Raw genomic sequence first — 16,747 nt, forward strand, 5'->3', positions numbered from 1 at the left:
ATAAATTCATAGGCCTATTGTTGTCTCTCAGCAGTCTGGAAAACAAAGATGGTCTGTTATCTTTTTACCTCTGCATCACCACCAGTTTGGGATTAAGCCTGAAAACCTGAAATAAAGCTCAAAGTGGAAATAAGCACTAATGTTCAGGTCATTCCAAATCCAAGACCATAATGCTTCCCATAAAAAGACTTGATTACAGAACAGGGAGTTTTCACATCTCAATAAAAACCATCCTGTCCACATTATACTTAATTTATAGCTTAGCATGTATTGATGTGACTGTATTTTAAGCCAAAGAACTAACCAAAAAACAAAGTACCAAATCAATACAATATCAATCATTGAGTTTCTTAAACTAAAGTTAATAGTGCTTAAATTACAGATTTAAGATATCACTGAAGGACTAGTATCAGGAAACGTATTTTTCTGTTGAAATTTCAACTTTTCTCAGTAGACATTCAAATGCCAAAATATTTCTATGGATGATCTTTTTACATTTATTTAGAAGTGTCACCAGGTGCCTCTTGCATGTCATTCAGAGAACCCATCCTCATCTGTAAGTCTAGTTCCACTGACAAAGTACAATTAGCACCCTTCAATCAGATCTCCTCCCCAGCTTTGAAGAAGAGAATACATGACTTACAGTTCATAAAATTTAAGGATCTGTTTCATATTTTCAAAAATTTCCAAATGGCTTCCAAATAAATTAGGCACTTCTGAAAATCCCAGTGATACTACCATACTGAACACCTGTGTCACATTCTAACTTCAAGTATTACAGAATATACATGGGTGAGTTAGCAGATCCCAAGAAGAGCAGCTAAGTACTGACATACTCATTATTTCAGTTAAGAGACTTCTCACAACAGAGGTGCAGCAAACATTAATCTTACTGGATTCCAAAGTAATAAGATGTACCAACTCTGCTAGTAGTCATTCTTCATGGGCTTTTTATCAATATGCAAAATGAAAGAAAAAAATTCTGATAAATTGGTATTTCTGAGGTCAGCAACTGATTTTATAATAGACTGTACAGGTAAGATTTTCAAATATTTTCCCAGCATTCAGACTTAATTATCCAGGAGAGACAATTAAGAAGCAAATAGCAGACCTAACACATGGATTAAGGTTGACTTTTTGTTGCAGTACACACTAAGTACATAACAGGAAATCAAATAGAAGAGTTGTTATCCCATGTCTCCTGAGAATATATCATGAGAAACTACCCTGTTAGAAGCAGCAATATCTGCTGCTACGGACAGGTGATGGCAGCCTTATTTTGCTGGTTGTCTTAAACGCCTTGTTTTCACACAGCCTAAATGGTGCAGACAGAAGATCAGCAAGAATCTTCATCTACCTTCTCCAGTACAAAATAATTTTCAGACTATTTCCCAGCTAATCAGGAAAGCTTCATACTCATAGGCTTCTCTGCTTTTAACTGTCAGCAGCTATTTAATGTACAAGAACTGTATTTACCCAGATGTACAGGTAGCCTTGACGTCCTATGCTGAGTTCTGTGCTACAATAGTTAGAAAAATTATTTCTCACACCAGGTAGTCCAAAGCCAAGTAATGTCTATACAATGGCTGCAGAAATAAATGCAACATCAATACATCTTTATAATTCAAGGACTTGCAATATTATGGCAATACCACTGTTTCTGTTCTTTAGACCACCACCCAAATTTCCCAAAATCTCTTCATTTTACTTGAAAAGGTAAGCATTTGTTTTCCCATTCTGTAAGGGGAAATATAAAGAATGTAAGAGCTTTAAATTATCTGACCATACAGGCCACCTGTGATAGAGCCAAAAATACTATGATTACCTATTGTCTGTTGAGGACCATTTCTTTTGCAAAAGTATGGCATACTCAGCACAGTTGGAACCAGAAGTTTACTCATCAACAAAGAAAAATAAGTTGCCATCCAGCCATACATGCTGCACACTAAAACAGGAGAGCACGACACCAACACTTGTAGAAAAAAAGTTGCTGTGCACTATTAAAATTATATTTTGTGGAAAAGAGAGTCTCTGAAGCCACTTTTGCAATTTTGAGGTTTTCCCCTGCAATTACTCCAAGGAATCTGCTGAGCTTCCCAAACCACCACCTTCTCCCTATTTCCTCAGCTCTGCTCGCTCTTTTATTCCACAAGCCCTCCAGCTTGTCAGGCACAGGACAACTCCATGGTCCAGGAAAAAGACATATTAGCCTTTTTCTGCACTTACTAGATACAAGTAAGTAGCTCACTGTTTGCACTACCACTGAAAACCAACAGTGACAGGTTAACTAGTTGCCACTGAAAACCACATAATCACTCAAATCAAACCTTTTTTTTCTTTCTTTTTTTTTCTTTAAACAAAAACAGTGCAAGAAAAACAAGTACTTATTTCAGCGTATACAGTTTTTCTCCCTATGTTCTCTGCACATACACCCATACCTTTTCCTCCAGCATGGATATCCATCCCATGCAGCTTTCCTCTGTGATTAGATCTAGGCTATAGACCCAGATCTACTTGGCTCTTCTGAAGATCAACAGCAGCAAATCAGCCAACTAACATGAATTAACCAACTTCACTAGAGCAATGAAATGCCATGCCCACCTGTCCTAATCAGTGTTCAGCCTGCCCACAGCTATGCTCTGGTCAAGGGCATTCAGCAAATGATTGTTTTACTTAACAGGCCTGCCTGAGCAAACACCAGCCAGGAGCTTCCAGCTGCCTGAAATGCTGAAAGCTTGATGAATTTAAATCCCCACAAAGACTGATGGTACAGTGGTACTTGTAGCAAGATGACTTAGTGAGATACCAGGCACATTAATGGCTGCTAAAGGCAGGAGTAACCTTTTAAATTCAAAGTCTCCTAAATGGACTGAAATTTGACATTTAAGAGTACGGGAGATCGGGTAGCCCTACCGTTGGAATGAATAACACTTAACTCAATTTTAATTTCAAATCTTTGTGAATAAATGTAAACATTTGCAAAAATGCTTCTCCCTCATTTTATTGTACCCTGTCAAAGATGATTATAGCTGAGCTAGAAGCAAAAGTAAAATAGGCTTAGGTGTTATAATTTAAAAAGCAGAACTCTGCTTAAAGAATCTGTGGGTAGGTGTTCAAATACTTTCATATAGCCTGAAAATATTGTTACACTGCAAGTCTAGCTACCTGGAGCGCCAATAACCACACAACTACCATTCCCATTGCCTCACTTAACAACACCAGCAGCCTTTCCCTCTTCTTTGTTCCTGAACTAAAGGGGAAACAGCTACATGCTCCAGAGAGCTGTGGACAACAGTCAGGATGGACAAGGCTCATCTGGGTTTCGGTAGGTTATCTTGTGTTTGGCTGCACGCACAGAAAGTTAGATCAGGTAGATAAGGTCAGCCAAAATGGGTACGTTTGTTAAGTGTTCAATGACAGACCAACTGTGGTCCCAGTGAAATGTGTGAAGGTTTTACTGTTAACCTCAAATGGGCAGCTGTTAGGGAGCAATGGAAATCCTGTTCTCTGTTGTGAAGATGAAGTTAATAACTGCCTTTGAATTAATCATTTGAGTGAATGTGAAAGGCATGATCCAGGAAGATACCCAGTCTCTGGTTTGTGACTTACACAAGAGTAATGACGATAATCCTCTATGACTTCAGTTATTGCTTGAATCATTGTCCCCAAATGCTGCAGTTTTTTCTGCCATTCAGTCAGGATGTTTTTGAATGCTTGATCTGCACTCCACTGTTTGTTCAATGAAACATGGTATGGTAGAGTAGGTTATAATAGTCTCAGCATAAATTTGGACATCATCCATTTAACTCACGTTAGCACAGCACATGCCTCAGACATCTCCCTCCTTTCCATAACACAGTTCCCATTCTAATCTTCTTTCCCATTCTCACAGAGTTGTCACCTTATACTGCTCATGACCACACAGTCATCATTAATGATACCCTATGAGAAGCTAGCTGGATCATTAAATCCTCCACCTGACTTCCACATCACTAAATTTAACTCCTAACAGTGAAGGTCTGGTTTACACTTTGAATTATCTCCCTTCGTCTCTATATTATGCCTCTGTGACTATTTCCCAACCAGGCTTATCTAAGTGTTCCTCTCTGCATTGCATTTCTCTTACTGTCAAGTAGCCTGCAGCCTTGATCTCACCTCCACACTTAATCCCATGCAGCACTGGGTCATACAATGAGGCCTTATAAGGGGTTATCCATTCAGCTGATAGCCATCCGACGGTCTGTTCTCCTCCATGTAATGCCAGTCACCCCTACCTCTGCAGATAAGGCTTGTCTGCCTGGCTGAGAACCAAGATTAAAGCAGGAACAAAACGTGGTTGTTCCTGGGTCTCAGACCTGCACCCTATACACGTTCACCAAAAATGAAGTTCTTATGAATGTCAGAATCAGAACTGAAATGCCAGCTCAGTTCCAAATGTCATGACATTATGCTTGACCTATTTTTCAGGCAATATTGCAGCATGAAGTCCTTGTAACCCAAATATCCAGGAATAAACAGTACTTGGGCTGAATATTCCAACACCGTACCTAGTATTCAGGAACGCTAATGGACAAAAAGCAGAGTGATAAAGAACTTGAAAATGTTTGCATTTACATTTCCCTCCTCTGTGATTTCCTTTTCCATAAGCATTTTCAGGGTTGAACCAGCCAGGACTGATGAACAGAGGCCCTTCTTAAGCTTTATTGTCTACAACATGAAGGAAAATAAACCCTAAATCAGGAATAAGGAATGCCAGTACAACTATCTCTCAATCCTGTTCAATCTCCTCCATCACCTTGCATGTAAGTCACTACATGCAACAGATTTCATAGCCACAGATATTCCTTCTACATTATGTACCTTAGCTACCTATGTGACGTATGGCATGCTCAGAGTGCCATCCTGTGACTGTGTGAAATACTGCACCACAGATGTAAATGATTTTGATGGTTTGATCTGCACCACCCACGATGATGGCAAATGCCCCCTTTCAACAATGAGAAGGGGATTTTTTCCCTGCAAAGCAATCACAAATCAACATGAAACTGCATGTATTATGAACAGGATTTCCTATCCTCCTCCTCATTCCTACATATTTTGTCACGTGTGTTTTTAACAATTCATATGGTCAAAGTCATGGTCAGTTGGTGCTACATTACCAGATGCATCCCTTCGCTTTCTTTAAAGTTGGGTCACTTATTTCAAATCCCAAGACATACCTTTCATTCCTAACCTTGCTGTGTGAAGCAAAATGTGATGTAGGAGTTCTCAGTATGGTTTAATTACATTTTTTTGTACACTAAGGCTTGACCCAAATCTCTTTGTAGCCACTGTAGTCAACTTCAGCTGGCTTTGTGACACTTATATTGTTATAACCTTTTATGCTTGAAACAACAGTAAGGCCACAAAGCCTTCCATTCCTTTAAATTTGCATCAACTCTGTTCAATAAGACTGAATTTCTGTAAGTGACTTTTCCAACTACGTACTATGCTTCCTCAGTTTAGTACTGTAAATGAACTGTAATAACAGGGTGGACATAATACAAGATTAAAAGACTTATTAAATGTGTTTATTTCTACAGTCAATATAGAAGTCAACCAGTTAAAATAAAAAAGCCTACTTACGGGCAAATCGTGAAAGTGGTCGTGCATTTTTGCCACCTGCCTCGTTTGCAACTGAAAGGAGAAAATAGAGAGAAATAAAAAGCATTCAAATTTAAATGTTACATTAAGATTAACGATAATAGCAATTCTCATGCATATAAGGGAGAGAAGACTGTTCACAGTAACAGCAGTTGGATATATACACATAGATATATAATACTTTTTTTAATGCCACCAAATATATTACTTTGCATGTTTGTCTGTCTGTCTGGTTCAGTTTGACTTTCAGAGTCAGGAGGGCACACCACAGGCACCTGCAAACATTGTCTTGTCTCACATAATAAATGAATCGTATAATTGCCCAACATTCAACCACTAGCCGTTAACAGTACATAGAAATATATGATCACAGCCATCCTTACAAATTCTATTTTATATTGGACTTTTTTCCAGGTCCTAAATACAACGTCATTTTTCCCATTTGCATTAATGTGTACGGGAAGAAAAAAGTAAGATTATTCCACCTATATAAAGAAATGCACTAGCAACTTTGGAAGCCCAGAGCAAATTTAATAGCAAATTAAATTAAATTTAACAATCTGTGCAAAGGAATAATCTGACATTTGGAACTGCATATAGATATCACCTAGAATAAAAACAACCCCGTATAAATCCTTCTTTTTTCTGCCTCAGATTCACACTGGCATAGCTCTCCACATTTCTGTGACCCAGCCGGTATGCAGTTAGTCAAGAGCATAAAGAGCTCTTTGGGGTTCTCACAATATTAAACTACAGCTGATAAAAGAGAAGAGTTATCAAGGAGAGGAATTACCACCCATGACTTTTTTTTTTGCAGCTAGAATAATTATGAGGAACAGCACTGATGGGCACATAGGGAGGAGAGCATATTGTAAGTGCACACAGAAACCTTGCCAATTCTTTGCTTTCTTTAAAAACGCTGTTTTCTAGAGACAAGACCAATCCAGCTAAGAAATCCCACAAAAGGATGCAAAACATGACCAGAACTGGGACTCACGGCTTCCTAGCAAGATAATGTCAACTAACTATAATGGACTTTTTGAAGACAGAAAAGACTTTTGATGAAATTTAATTCTTCTGACAAGTCTTAAGGTTGTCAGTTTAAGTTTGGCTTTACTTAAGACCCATACCCAGTGTCACTCCAGCTTTCCCTACTAGCTCTCCAATCTTCACCTGTTGATTAAGGTGGCTCCAGCACTCGTTGTAGTGAACAAAGGGACTCTTAACGAATCACTGCCTCATTTTGCTCCCACTAGCCAGTAGATGGTGCTCTTAAAACACTGGTGCCCCTCCATCAGCCTGGGGAACTCGCCAGGATAGCCGGAGCGGGGGCCCTAAGGTCTCCCGGCTCCCACAAGACACCTTTCCGTGGCTTGAGTCCATCACAGGTACCTGCAGCACAAACCCCATCCAAATAAGCCCTCCCGGGACACTGAGTGCAGAGACACCGGAGTGACTGCACAGAGTTAGGCAGGTCCAAAGCAGTTCATCGTTTCAGAGTCAAATCTGGCTCTGCTTGAGGTGATGGTGTGCTGAAGGAGAGGCAGCAGCATCCTCCATGGGACAGGGATCAAGAGTTGGACCCAGTGAGATCAAAAACCATGCCAGAAAACACTGCGATAGCCAATATGTAAAGGTCAAGCGGCCAGGTTTTGTCTTTGTATTGGCTTTGTGTGGCAAGGTTTTGGTAGCGGGGGGGGTTACAGGGGTGGCTTCTGTAAGAAGCTGCTAGAAGCTTCCCCTGTGTTCGAGAGAGCCAATACCAGCCGGCTTTAAGACGGACCCACCGCCGGCCAAGGCCGAGCCAATCAGCGATAGTGGTAACGCCTCTGTGATAACATTTTTAAGAAGGAAAAAAAGTTGGGACGGCAGTATTCAGCAGCCAGAGAGAGGAGTGAGAACATGTAAGAGAAACAACCCTGTGGACACCAAGGTCAGTGCAGAAGGAGGGGGAGGAGATGCTCCAGGCGCCGGAGCAGAGATTCCCCTGCAGCCCGTGGTGAAGACCATGGTGAGGCAGGCTGTCCCCCTGCAGTCCATGGAGGTCCACGGTGGAGCAGATATCCACCTGCAGCCCGTGGAGGACCCCACGCCGGAGCAGGTGGGTTCCCGAAGGAAGCTGTGACCCCGTGGGAACCCCACGCTGGAGCAGGCTCCTGGCAGGACCTGTGGATCTGTGGAGAGAGGAGCCCACGGAGCAGGTTTTCTGGCAGGACTTGTGACCCCGTGGGGGACCCACGCTGGAGCAGTCTGTGCCTGAAGGACTGCACACCGTGGAAAGGACCCATGCTGGAGCAGTTCGTGAAGAACTGCAGCCCGTGGGAAGGACCCACGTTGGAGAAGTTCGTGGAGGACTGTCCCCCGTGGGTGGGACCCCACGCTGGAGCAGGGGAAGAGTGTGATGAGTCCTCCCCCTGAGGAGGATGAAGCGGCAGAAGATAACGTGTGATGAACTGACCGTAAACCCCATCCCCATCCCCCTGTGCCGCTGGGGGGGGTTGGTAGAGAATCCAGGAGTGAAGTTGTGCCCGGGAAGAAGGGAGGGGTGGAGGGAAGGTGTTCTGAGATTTGGTTTTATTTCTCATTACCCTACTCCGGTTGATTTGTAATAAATTGAGTTAATTTTCCCCAAGCTGAGTCTGTTTTGCCTGTGACAGTAATTGGTGAGAGATCTCTCCTGTCCTTATCTCGACCCACAAGCTTTTTGTTATATTTTCTCTCCCCTGTCCAGCTGAGGAGGAGGGGGCGTGATAGAACGGCTTTGGTGGGCACCTGGCGTCCAGCCAGGGTTAACCCATCACAGTCTTTAACTCAGTGATGACGGTTTGCACGGCGGGTAGGCTGAGAGATCGCCTACCGGACTGGTCCCTTCTGGGGTCCTAGGTATATCTCCGTATCGCAGCAGAGCCCGGGCAAATTCATAACGTGCACTGATGTCTAAGTTGGAACATCAAGCGGACTATTAGGTCAATGAGGAAAGAGCCTGCTGAGGGCCTTTTAACTGCATTATTATCCGCTTTAGAGTATCTCCCCTACTCTGGTGGCAGATGGCACTCCCTGGTCACCAGGGGCTTCAGGTACACACAAGGCCTCAACTCTGTGCCACCCTACAGCTGGATGCTGCAACAACAGTTTTGGAGCACTCCACCCACTATCTGTGTTTGGGCAGCTCAGCTCCCAGACTCACAGCATCCAACACAACAGGTGTTGTTAACCCCCTCAAAAATAAGCATTTTCCAATTCCAGGCTGCTTAGGTTTGTTTTCAGTTGTCAGTGCTTTCCAAACATCAGATGGTGTCATATACTGAGTAATGCCCTTCCATCTGGCATACAGCCATGTGGAGCAAAGGTGAAGATAGAACAGCAAAGCAATGAGCAGGACAGAAAGCACTGGGGATGCTGAACCTGCATTACTAGCAAGATTCCTGGTACCAGTGAGCTAACTGCTGCCTGGGAATTGTCTGGGACCAATGAGGTGTGTGCATAGGCGAGATCTCAGGTTTGTTTATCCCTGCAATCAAAGGGGAAGGATTCAAAGGCAAAGAGCATTTCTGCATTTGCTCTGTGTGAAAATCTTAGAAGATTTTACTTGATGCAGTTTTTACTGTGGAAATTCTGCATATATATCCTACAGTTGTCTTACAGAAGTCTTTGGAGACACAAAGAACTAACAGACCTACGTATGTGATACATGTAAATGAGAAAAGACTTTTTCTCCAGATGGCCTGAAATCTTCTGAACCCTGTGTTTATTCAAGTTTACTAATACTAATAAGCTTTTGGGAGAAAGCAGGTATGAATTAATGAAGCTGGAGAAAGAAGCTGAATCTCTGAGCAAGTCACAACCCACACCAAAGACGATTTCTGGTATTTCCAAAGATTTCCTGTCTCTTCAGATATGCTTATTCTCCTGCCACACTCTACCCTATACACTGAAGTCTAGGCTGATTTTCATCTCTGATTAGATGAGACTATCAGCATGAAAACTGCAGATATTTACTTCATTCTCCTAAGTGAGTCGGACCTTCTTCAGTTTCCATCCCCCCATTTTTAATTTTTTTTTTTTCATACTAAACCATGCACATTTGAAGTTATTTTCCGTTCTACCCTGGAAGCAAATAAATCTTGGTGAAGGGTATACCAACATGCAGGTAGCTTGTAAGTAACTTCTGTTTCTTCAGAAAGACAGCCGTGACAGGTACGAGATGTCATCCTGTAATCACCCCATTAGAGCAAAACATTCACGTGCTGTCTGTGCTCTCTTGTCCAAGTAGACAACAAAATACCAAGCCTAGCCAAATTCCTTCTATTTCAAAAGTATTATGTTGTATCATAACTGCCTGGAAATCTCAAGAGCCTCTCACTGCAAATATAAAAATATCTTCATAGGCATGATCTGTTCTTTGATTAACATGGATCACTCATATGTGAGTTCACTGCATGCCCACTTCATGGGCAGGCTTCATTTTTTAATGTCTGCCCTGTTAAACTATTTCCTACAGCTTGCCACCTTTTTCTACTGGAGGCATCAATTTCACCAGTACACCTCCTCAGCCAATTTAGCTTTCAAAGATCCTTTGTCAAACTTCTAGTACAATGCAAAGAAAAACATACCACTTCGTAGTATTGACTTATCAAGACTGACAGAAAATAGCACATCATCTATATTTTGCCATTAAGCAGCTGAGAGGCTGAAAAAAGAAAGTCAGGTATTTTTTACCCACCAGTAAACACATTCTTTCAAGGAGACTTCTTTTTTTTTAATCAGCCAAAGGGCAGATCAGCCTAACTGTATATTTCACACTGCTAGTAAACTTGTCAGTGTTAGGAAAAGTACATTAGATAAGGTGAGAACACAGATATGTAGATAAATTTACATTGAACATCTAACCTGAATAAACTCTTCTCTAGGATTTTTCTTTTTCTTTTCTTTCTTTTCCCCTTCAATGCCACATATTGTGAACAGCATTCCTGTGAAAAAAATCTTTGGATTGCCCTAACATATCATCTCCTGGTAATCTTTTCCTTTAAGCTCAGGAGAATAAAAGATAGTACTGTGACTGTTAAGACAACTGTGCCCGTCTACTTTTTACAGGCAAATCAAAGTAAGATCATCTCTGGAAACTCCAGCAGGTTTTGCTCTCAAAGACTATAATGCCATTAGATGTTTTATAAACTTAACAAGCTCGATCTTAAGAGTAGCTTGTTTTTTATGCTTACCCATCTTATGAGACTTTGCCAGAACCTGACTGCAGTGCCTGTTACGTCCAATCATTTAATCTGTGTCAATTTGTATCAATTTGTTCTTGCACCAGCAATCTCTTTAAGCTGAAGTATTTCTTTTTTCTGGTGCTTAATCCTCCTCTGACTTGGGCACAGAAAAACTGAATGTCCCTCTTCTACCATCATTTTGTGGACTAAACACACTGTGATCATCTAGTTTTGCCTTACAGAATAGGTATCTTCACATCCCCTCCCCGTCTTTATTGAACCTCTTCAATGTCAATTCACTTCCTCACAGGTACCATATGCAAACATTAAGAGGGCTTATTCTTGCCTAGTCACACATTAGTTGTGTGCTGTGACAGCCCCCTCATACAATTAACAGATTTTCAGATCACAGCAGAAGTTTTTGTTATTAAGTCCCCACCTGCATGATCTTTCACTCTGTACTACTTAATTTCAGCCCTTGTTGTTAGCCCCATCCTCTGGGTCACATGGATCTTACTGTGAGATATTCAGCTCCTCCCCTGTACTGGCAACGCTTTGTGTCGCTTTTTTCTGTGTCACAGTCATTAATAAAATGCCTACACAAGATCAATCCCACACAGGGATGTGAAGCACAAAAGTACCAAAGGAAGGCTTTCCTGGTGGCTGACCCATTTAGAAGCTAAGGTTCCTCATAAGAAAACCTATTCTTGGGGATTTTGAGTCCAATAAGGGCATCAGAAGAGTCTCAGCCCAAATGAATCATCATAAAGAGGCAAATTCTGCTTCTGAGAGTTTTTATCCAGCACTACATAAACTGCAAGCACAGGAACCGTGCAGCCAGTGTGCACATTACTAAGCCAGAGATTATTCGGGCCCCTCCAGAGTCAGTCACCCAAAGAGTTTTCTAGAGTGTTGAATCCCAGTACCACGCAGGAAACGCCAGCAACTTAATATGATTTGAAATGCTTGTGCTGTAAACATCAACAGTACAGGCTGTATAAATACACCCTATAAAACAAATTGGTAGGGTCACAAAGTTACAAGAATATGCAGCAACCTCTTGCTGATAAAAAATACTGGATGACTTGACTGTCTCTCTGGACTTAAGATTCTAATTAGTTACTACAATTAAATAATAAATCTATTACACAGATGGAAAAGGCACAATATGTGTCTCTCGGATATACCCTGAAGATCACAAAACACATTTGAAACAAGAGCTATGTTTCAAAATACTTCTGGAAGGCAGGAAACTACAATCTTCACTTACAAGTAATAACCAAGAGGCATACGCCACCCAGCATTTCCTGAAATAACTCCTAATGGCTTTTTGTTGCTGCTCTTTGCCTGGCAACGACACTGTACACCAAACATTGTCCTTCTTCATTAACTGGGAGAGGAACACCATACACAACTGACAATTCCTTTTCCTTATGAAGGGATCCTTACACTGTAGGTTATTTGCATCTCTGATGGGAAAGTTGCTTCTGCAGTGGAAAAGAAAACACTTTGTTCCCTCAGACAACTGAAGATAGTTGCTGCCTCACTCTGAAGGGACTCCGACTCCATGCACAGATTTCAGAGCTTCTGCATCTCATCGACAGACACAGAAATGCTTTCAGCAGGGCAAGGCAGACCCAGGGTAATTATAACAGAGAAACAGGTGCAAAATATCTGTGTGAAAAGAAGCAAAACTATTCAATATCCTACTGAGCATCAGCCAAATTTTATTTAGAGGCAGAGATACAAACACTGAACTTGCAAACTCTGGCCCTATTGGCACCTAAAGACTGGAGGGGCCCTCATGTTGGGTTTTGGAGATGAAGGAAAATAGGAGCAAACACCAGCAACTGCCTGGACCAAAACCACCTTCCTTGCACCAAGACCCATGTTAAACATATTCCTAACCTCAAAACCAAGATGCCATCTTGTGTGATCTATTCAAACTACCAACTTAAGTTCTGTAGACTGAATATCCTCCAGCTCTTCCAGTTCACAGAACAAACGGCTCTGGTCACACAAGCTCCAGGCTGCTCTCATTCCCAACTTCTGCCATGCCAGTCTTCAAAGTACAAAGAGCACAGCCCCTTTGCTTCCCTGGCCATACACACATACATACGTCTCTGGCATACCCAGTCACCAACAGTGTGTGATAGACCCATAATTGCCTGCTAAGAGCCTGAAAATGGCTATCAGAAAAGTTGTGAATCAGGACATGATGGAAGAGGAACTATATAGCTATATAAAACTTCTCCACTGCAAGATGATGAAGCTACCTTAACTTCTGGCTTCTGGAATATGTTTTTTTTTTTTTTAACCTGGAAATGTCTGGGCTGATTTTCTACATTTAGCTGAGATTTCTTACTTCTGGTAGCTCTAACAGATTGCCCATTATAGCAAACCCACTCGCATCTTTCTCCTGAGGGAAACTATACATCTGGAGACCTTGGTCCAGGTTGTGTATTTCTGTGCAGTGAATCTAAGACAGATAGATGGAAATAATAAACCATGGGATTTTTAGAACAGGATTCTGCCCATGTGGGCTACCATGACTTCCAGCTCACTTCCATTAGTAAATATATCATATAAACAACAGCATAGTGACCAGACACATGAAAGTGGTACCAGATGTGGTAGCAAGGTATTCTCCTGACTGGCATACCCTTGCCCACCAGCAATCCTCTGTCTTTGAGCTTCTTCACCCACTCCTCCACTGCTCATCGTGCTCCCCTGAACTTGAGTGGAAGTACAGCCATCACTGGATGAGCCCAAGCACATTTGTCTCTCTCTCACACTGCACCCCTTACACTTTTTTAGTTATACTTCCCTTGTACAAAGACCCAGGTACATTCCTGCATAGCTGAGAGGCCATGCTCCCCAATCTAGAAGCAGGGATGCAGAACAAAAATCAACCATTTGTGCCATTTCCTGTATTACACCATAAGCAATTGCTGTCATAGGATGCCCAGATACCCCAGTCTCACTAGGGCAGACTGGAATATGAAGGAAATTTGAGTGAAAATTTGCAGAAGCTTCTTACTTCAGTACTTTCCCTGAGACGCTGGTTTTCTCTTCTTTCCACTCTCTACTCTTTCTGAGCCTGGAAAAGTGATCTCTTCCCAGCAGAAGAATGGGACACATCTGGCCCTGGCCTTGATCATCTAATCCAAGAGGCACGTCCCCCATCACAGGGCTCTAAAAAATAAGCTGATCACCCTGCACTTCTGGCCACCATCTGAGACAGACCACTGCACTGCACATGCTTTAGTCTGGCTCAGTTCAGCAGCTCTTGTGTTTTTTAAATACTGGCTTAAATACTCACTCGGATATAGTCCTTATATATAGTCACCAATTACGATGTGGTTATACATCAAGTCATATCACTCTGAAACTAGCTCCCTTGTGCAGGTGGACACTAAAAGTGTAACAGCCCTGACTTCAAGTCCTTTGCGAGTCAGCAGAAACAATCTGTTTTCCTCAGGGACACCTGGTCAAGTCCTGAGGAAGAAGCATACACTTTACTGAACCAAGTTCACAACTTCAGGCCTTGACTTCAAACACTGAACATCAAGTAACAGAATACAGACAGCTGCCTGTGACACCGCCAAGTCACTATGTATTTCATAGCTATAGATAATAAGATGATGTCTAAATGAAAGGACAAATTTCAAGTGACTCACAGTAGAGGTATTTAATTAATGGTTCAAACCTGCATCAGGGGAGGTTCAGACTTGACATGAGGAAACATTTCTTTACCAAGAGGGTGGTCACACCCTGAAACAGGCTTCCTGGACAGGCAGTCGATGCCCCATGCCTGTCAGTGTTTAAGGGGCATTTGGACAATGCCCTTAATACCATGCTTGAACTTTTGGTCAGCCCCGAAATGGTCCGGTAGTTGGACTAGATGACAGTTGTAGGTTCATTCCAGCTATTCTATTCTAATTCTATTCTATTCTATTCTATTCTATTCTATTCTATTCTATTCCCTGTGCTCACCATGAGTCAAATAATGATGAGACTGTTATTTGCCTGAAATGCCAGGGGGTTTTCAGCTCCAGAAACACATTGAAGGACACATAACACAAAAGTTACAAGTAGAAACAGGATATTATTTTTATTTTTCTGAGTCTGTTTCAGAGCCGATGCTCACAAGCATTAACACAATGTGCCTGTGTAGCCAGGAGCAGGCTGATGCATTCTTCAGTTGAGCTTGAAAAAACATCCTTTGCAGCCTGGCAAAGGCAAGTCACAGAGCTACAGAAAGTAGCAGCAGGAATACAGGCTAAGCAGTCCCTGTTTCCTGAAGAGTGAGAACGTGAAGAATGAGGATCAGGACCGACTACACACAAAGAAGAAAGAAAGAAGAAAGAAGAAAGAAGAAAGAAGAGAAAAAAGACGACGACGATGATGGTTAAGAAGAGGTGTGTGGTACTGTGGGGTATTATCCAAAGTATGACAGGTAGAGGTGAAAAGTGTATTTTTGCCTTCCAAAACTTGCTCCGCCGCTGTCCTTCTTGGCCCATGATGCATGAAATGCGTTCTTGTGCCAGCCCTGCGCTTGATTTGCATGCAAGAAGAGCTGAAAAGTGACAGCTCCTGATGGGGCAGCAAGCCTGGAGCCCTTCCAAGCACAGGCTGTTTTGCAGAAGCAAGAACCCATGGAGAAATGGAGCCAAGGGAAGAGCAGAGCTTGTTCCCACTACAGACTGGCACTGGACAAGAGAGCCCGAGAGAGGCAGGGCACGAGCGGCGCCTTGGAGGTGCAAGAGCAGCAGGCAAGGACCTACCGAAAGGGCCCAGAGGAGCCCTGACAACGCGCTGTGCTGCAGAGGAAGGCAAAAAAACCCTGAGGACACTTGCTAGCCCACCATGGGGGAAAAAAAGCCTTTCTCCCCCCAGCTGCAGGGCACGAGAGGCCAACTTCATGGTGCACAAGCACCAAGCAGTAACCTAGCCAAAATGGACCAGAGAAGCCCTGACAAGTGGTCATGCTCAGTGCTGCAGAGGAAGGCAAAAAACCCCCGGGGACCAGTGCCAATCTGTCCTGGGGGAAAATTCCTTCCTGACCCCAGAGCTGGCGATTGGCTATTCCCTGAGCACATGAGCAAGACCTGCCTCCTCATCCCACAGACTGGTCACGCCTCCCAGGAGATGCCCAAGCCCTATTCTCCCTCAACCTGGAGCCACCTCAGGGGCATCCGAGAGTGGCCAAATGCCCCCGGCCTGATCGACCTTGGGGGCAAGAATACTTCCCGCAACTGGCAGGACACCAGTGAGTGCTCCAAAGCACTGGGACCCCTGACAACATCTCTGCATGCCACTTCTTACAGCTGCTGCCCCTTGCTCTGCAGGGGAAGAGGATGGCGAGCTCTGCAGTGCTCCTCAAGAAGGCATTCCCTTGGTCTGGCCATTGCTATCCAGCTGAAAAGGCCCGATAGCCTCGGGCACCTCCAGGGATTGGTGGTTCTTCTCATCTCCTGAGAGGCTTGTGTCTGTTCCTCGAAGGTTGAAGCAGGATTTCCATCCATCAGATGGGCTTTGAACGTGGCCCTGCTGGGAAATGGTGTTGCAGTAGAGAACCTCCAGCAGCCTGGTCCAGTCTCCAGTCTTCCTCCCTCAGCCCCCTCCAAGTAATTCCACCGGCTCCTCAAGGACTTCCTCTCGGATGTCTTCGGGCTGTCTCTGGGCCATCTCTGGCAGCGGGGCACGGGAGGCTGCCCCTTTTATACTGCCCCGGGGCATTGTGACTGCTGCACTGCCAGGTGGTGGCACTGTGACACCGGGGGTGACGGGGCCCTGCCTGCTGCCCCTCCACCCAGCATCCTTCAGAGGAAGGCCTTTGGGGTGCTGGCCTCAAGGCAGTCCCTGTGACTAGGAGACACTCCCTGCCCTTG

The 16,747-nt window shown here is 43.3% G+C and overlaps 1 protein-coding gene across 2 annotated transcripts in view; it reads right to left on the bottom strand.

Annotated features, from left to right (window-relative positions):
• PDE1C (phosphodiesterase 1C) overlaps positions 1–16,747 on the bottom strand; it is a 334,278-nt gene that overhangs the window by 278,513 nt on the left and 39,018 nt on the right. For both annotated transcript variants that reach the window (XM_052796719.1, XM_052796779.1), the window contains exon 2: positions 5,626–5,676. In XM_052796719.1, the coding sequence (XP_052652679.1) occupies positions 5,626–5,676 (51 nt within the window). The remainder of the gene's footprint in view (positions 1–5,625; positions 5,677–16,747) is intronic.

The sequence above is a fragment of the Harpia harpyja genome, chromosome 1 (genome assembly GCF_026419915.1).
Source record: "Harpia harpyja isolate bHarHar1 chromosome 1, bHarHar1 primary haplotype, whole genome shotgun sequence".
In the NCBI taxonomy this organism is placed as follows: domain Eukaryota; kingdom Metazoa; phylum Chordata; class Aves; order Accipitriformes; family Accipitridae; genus Harpia; species Harpia harpyja.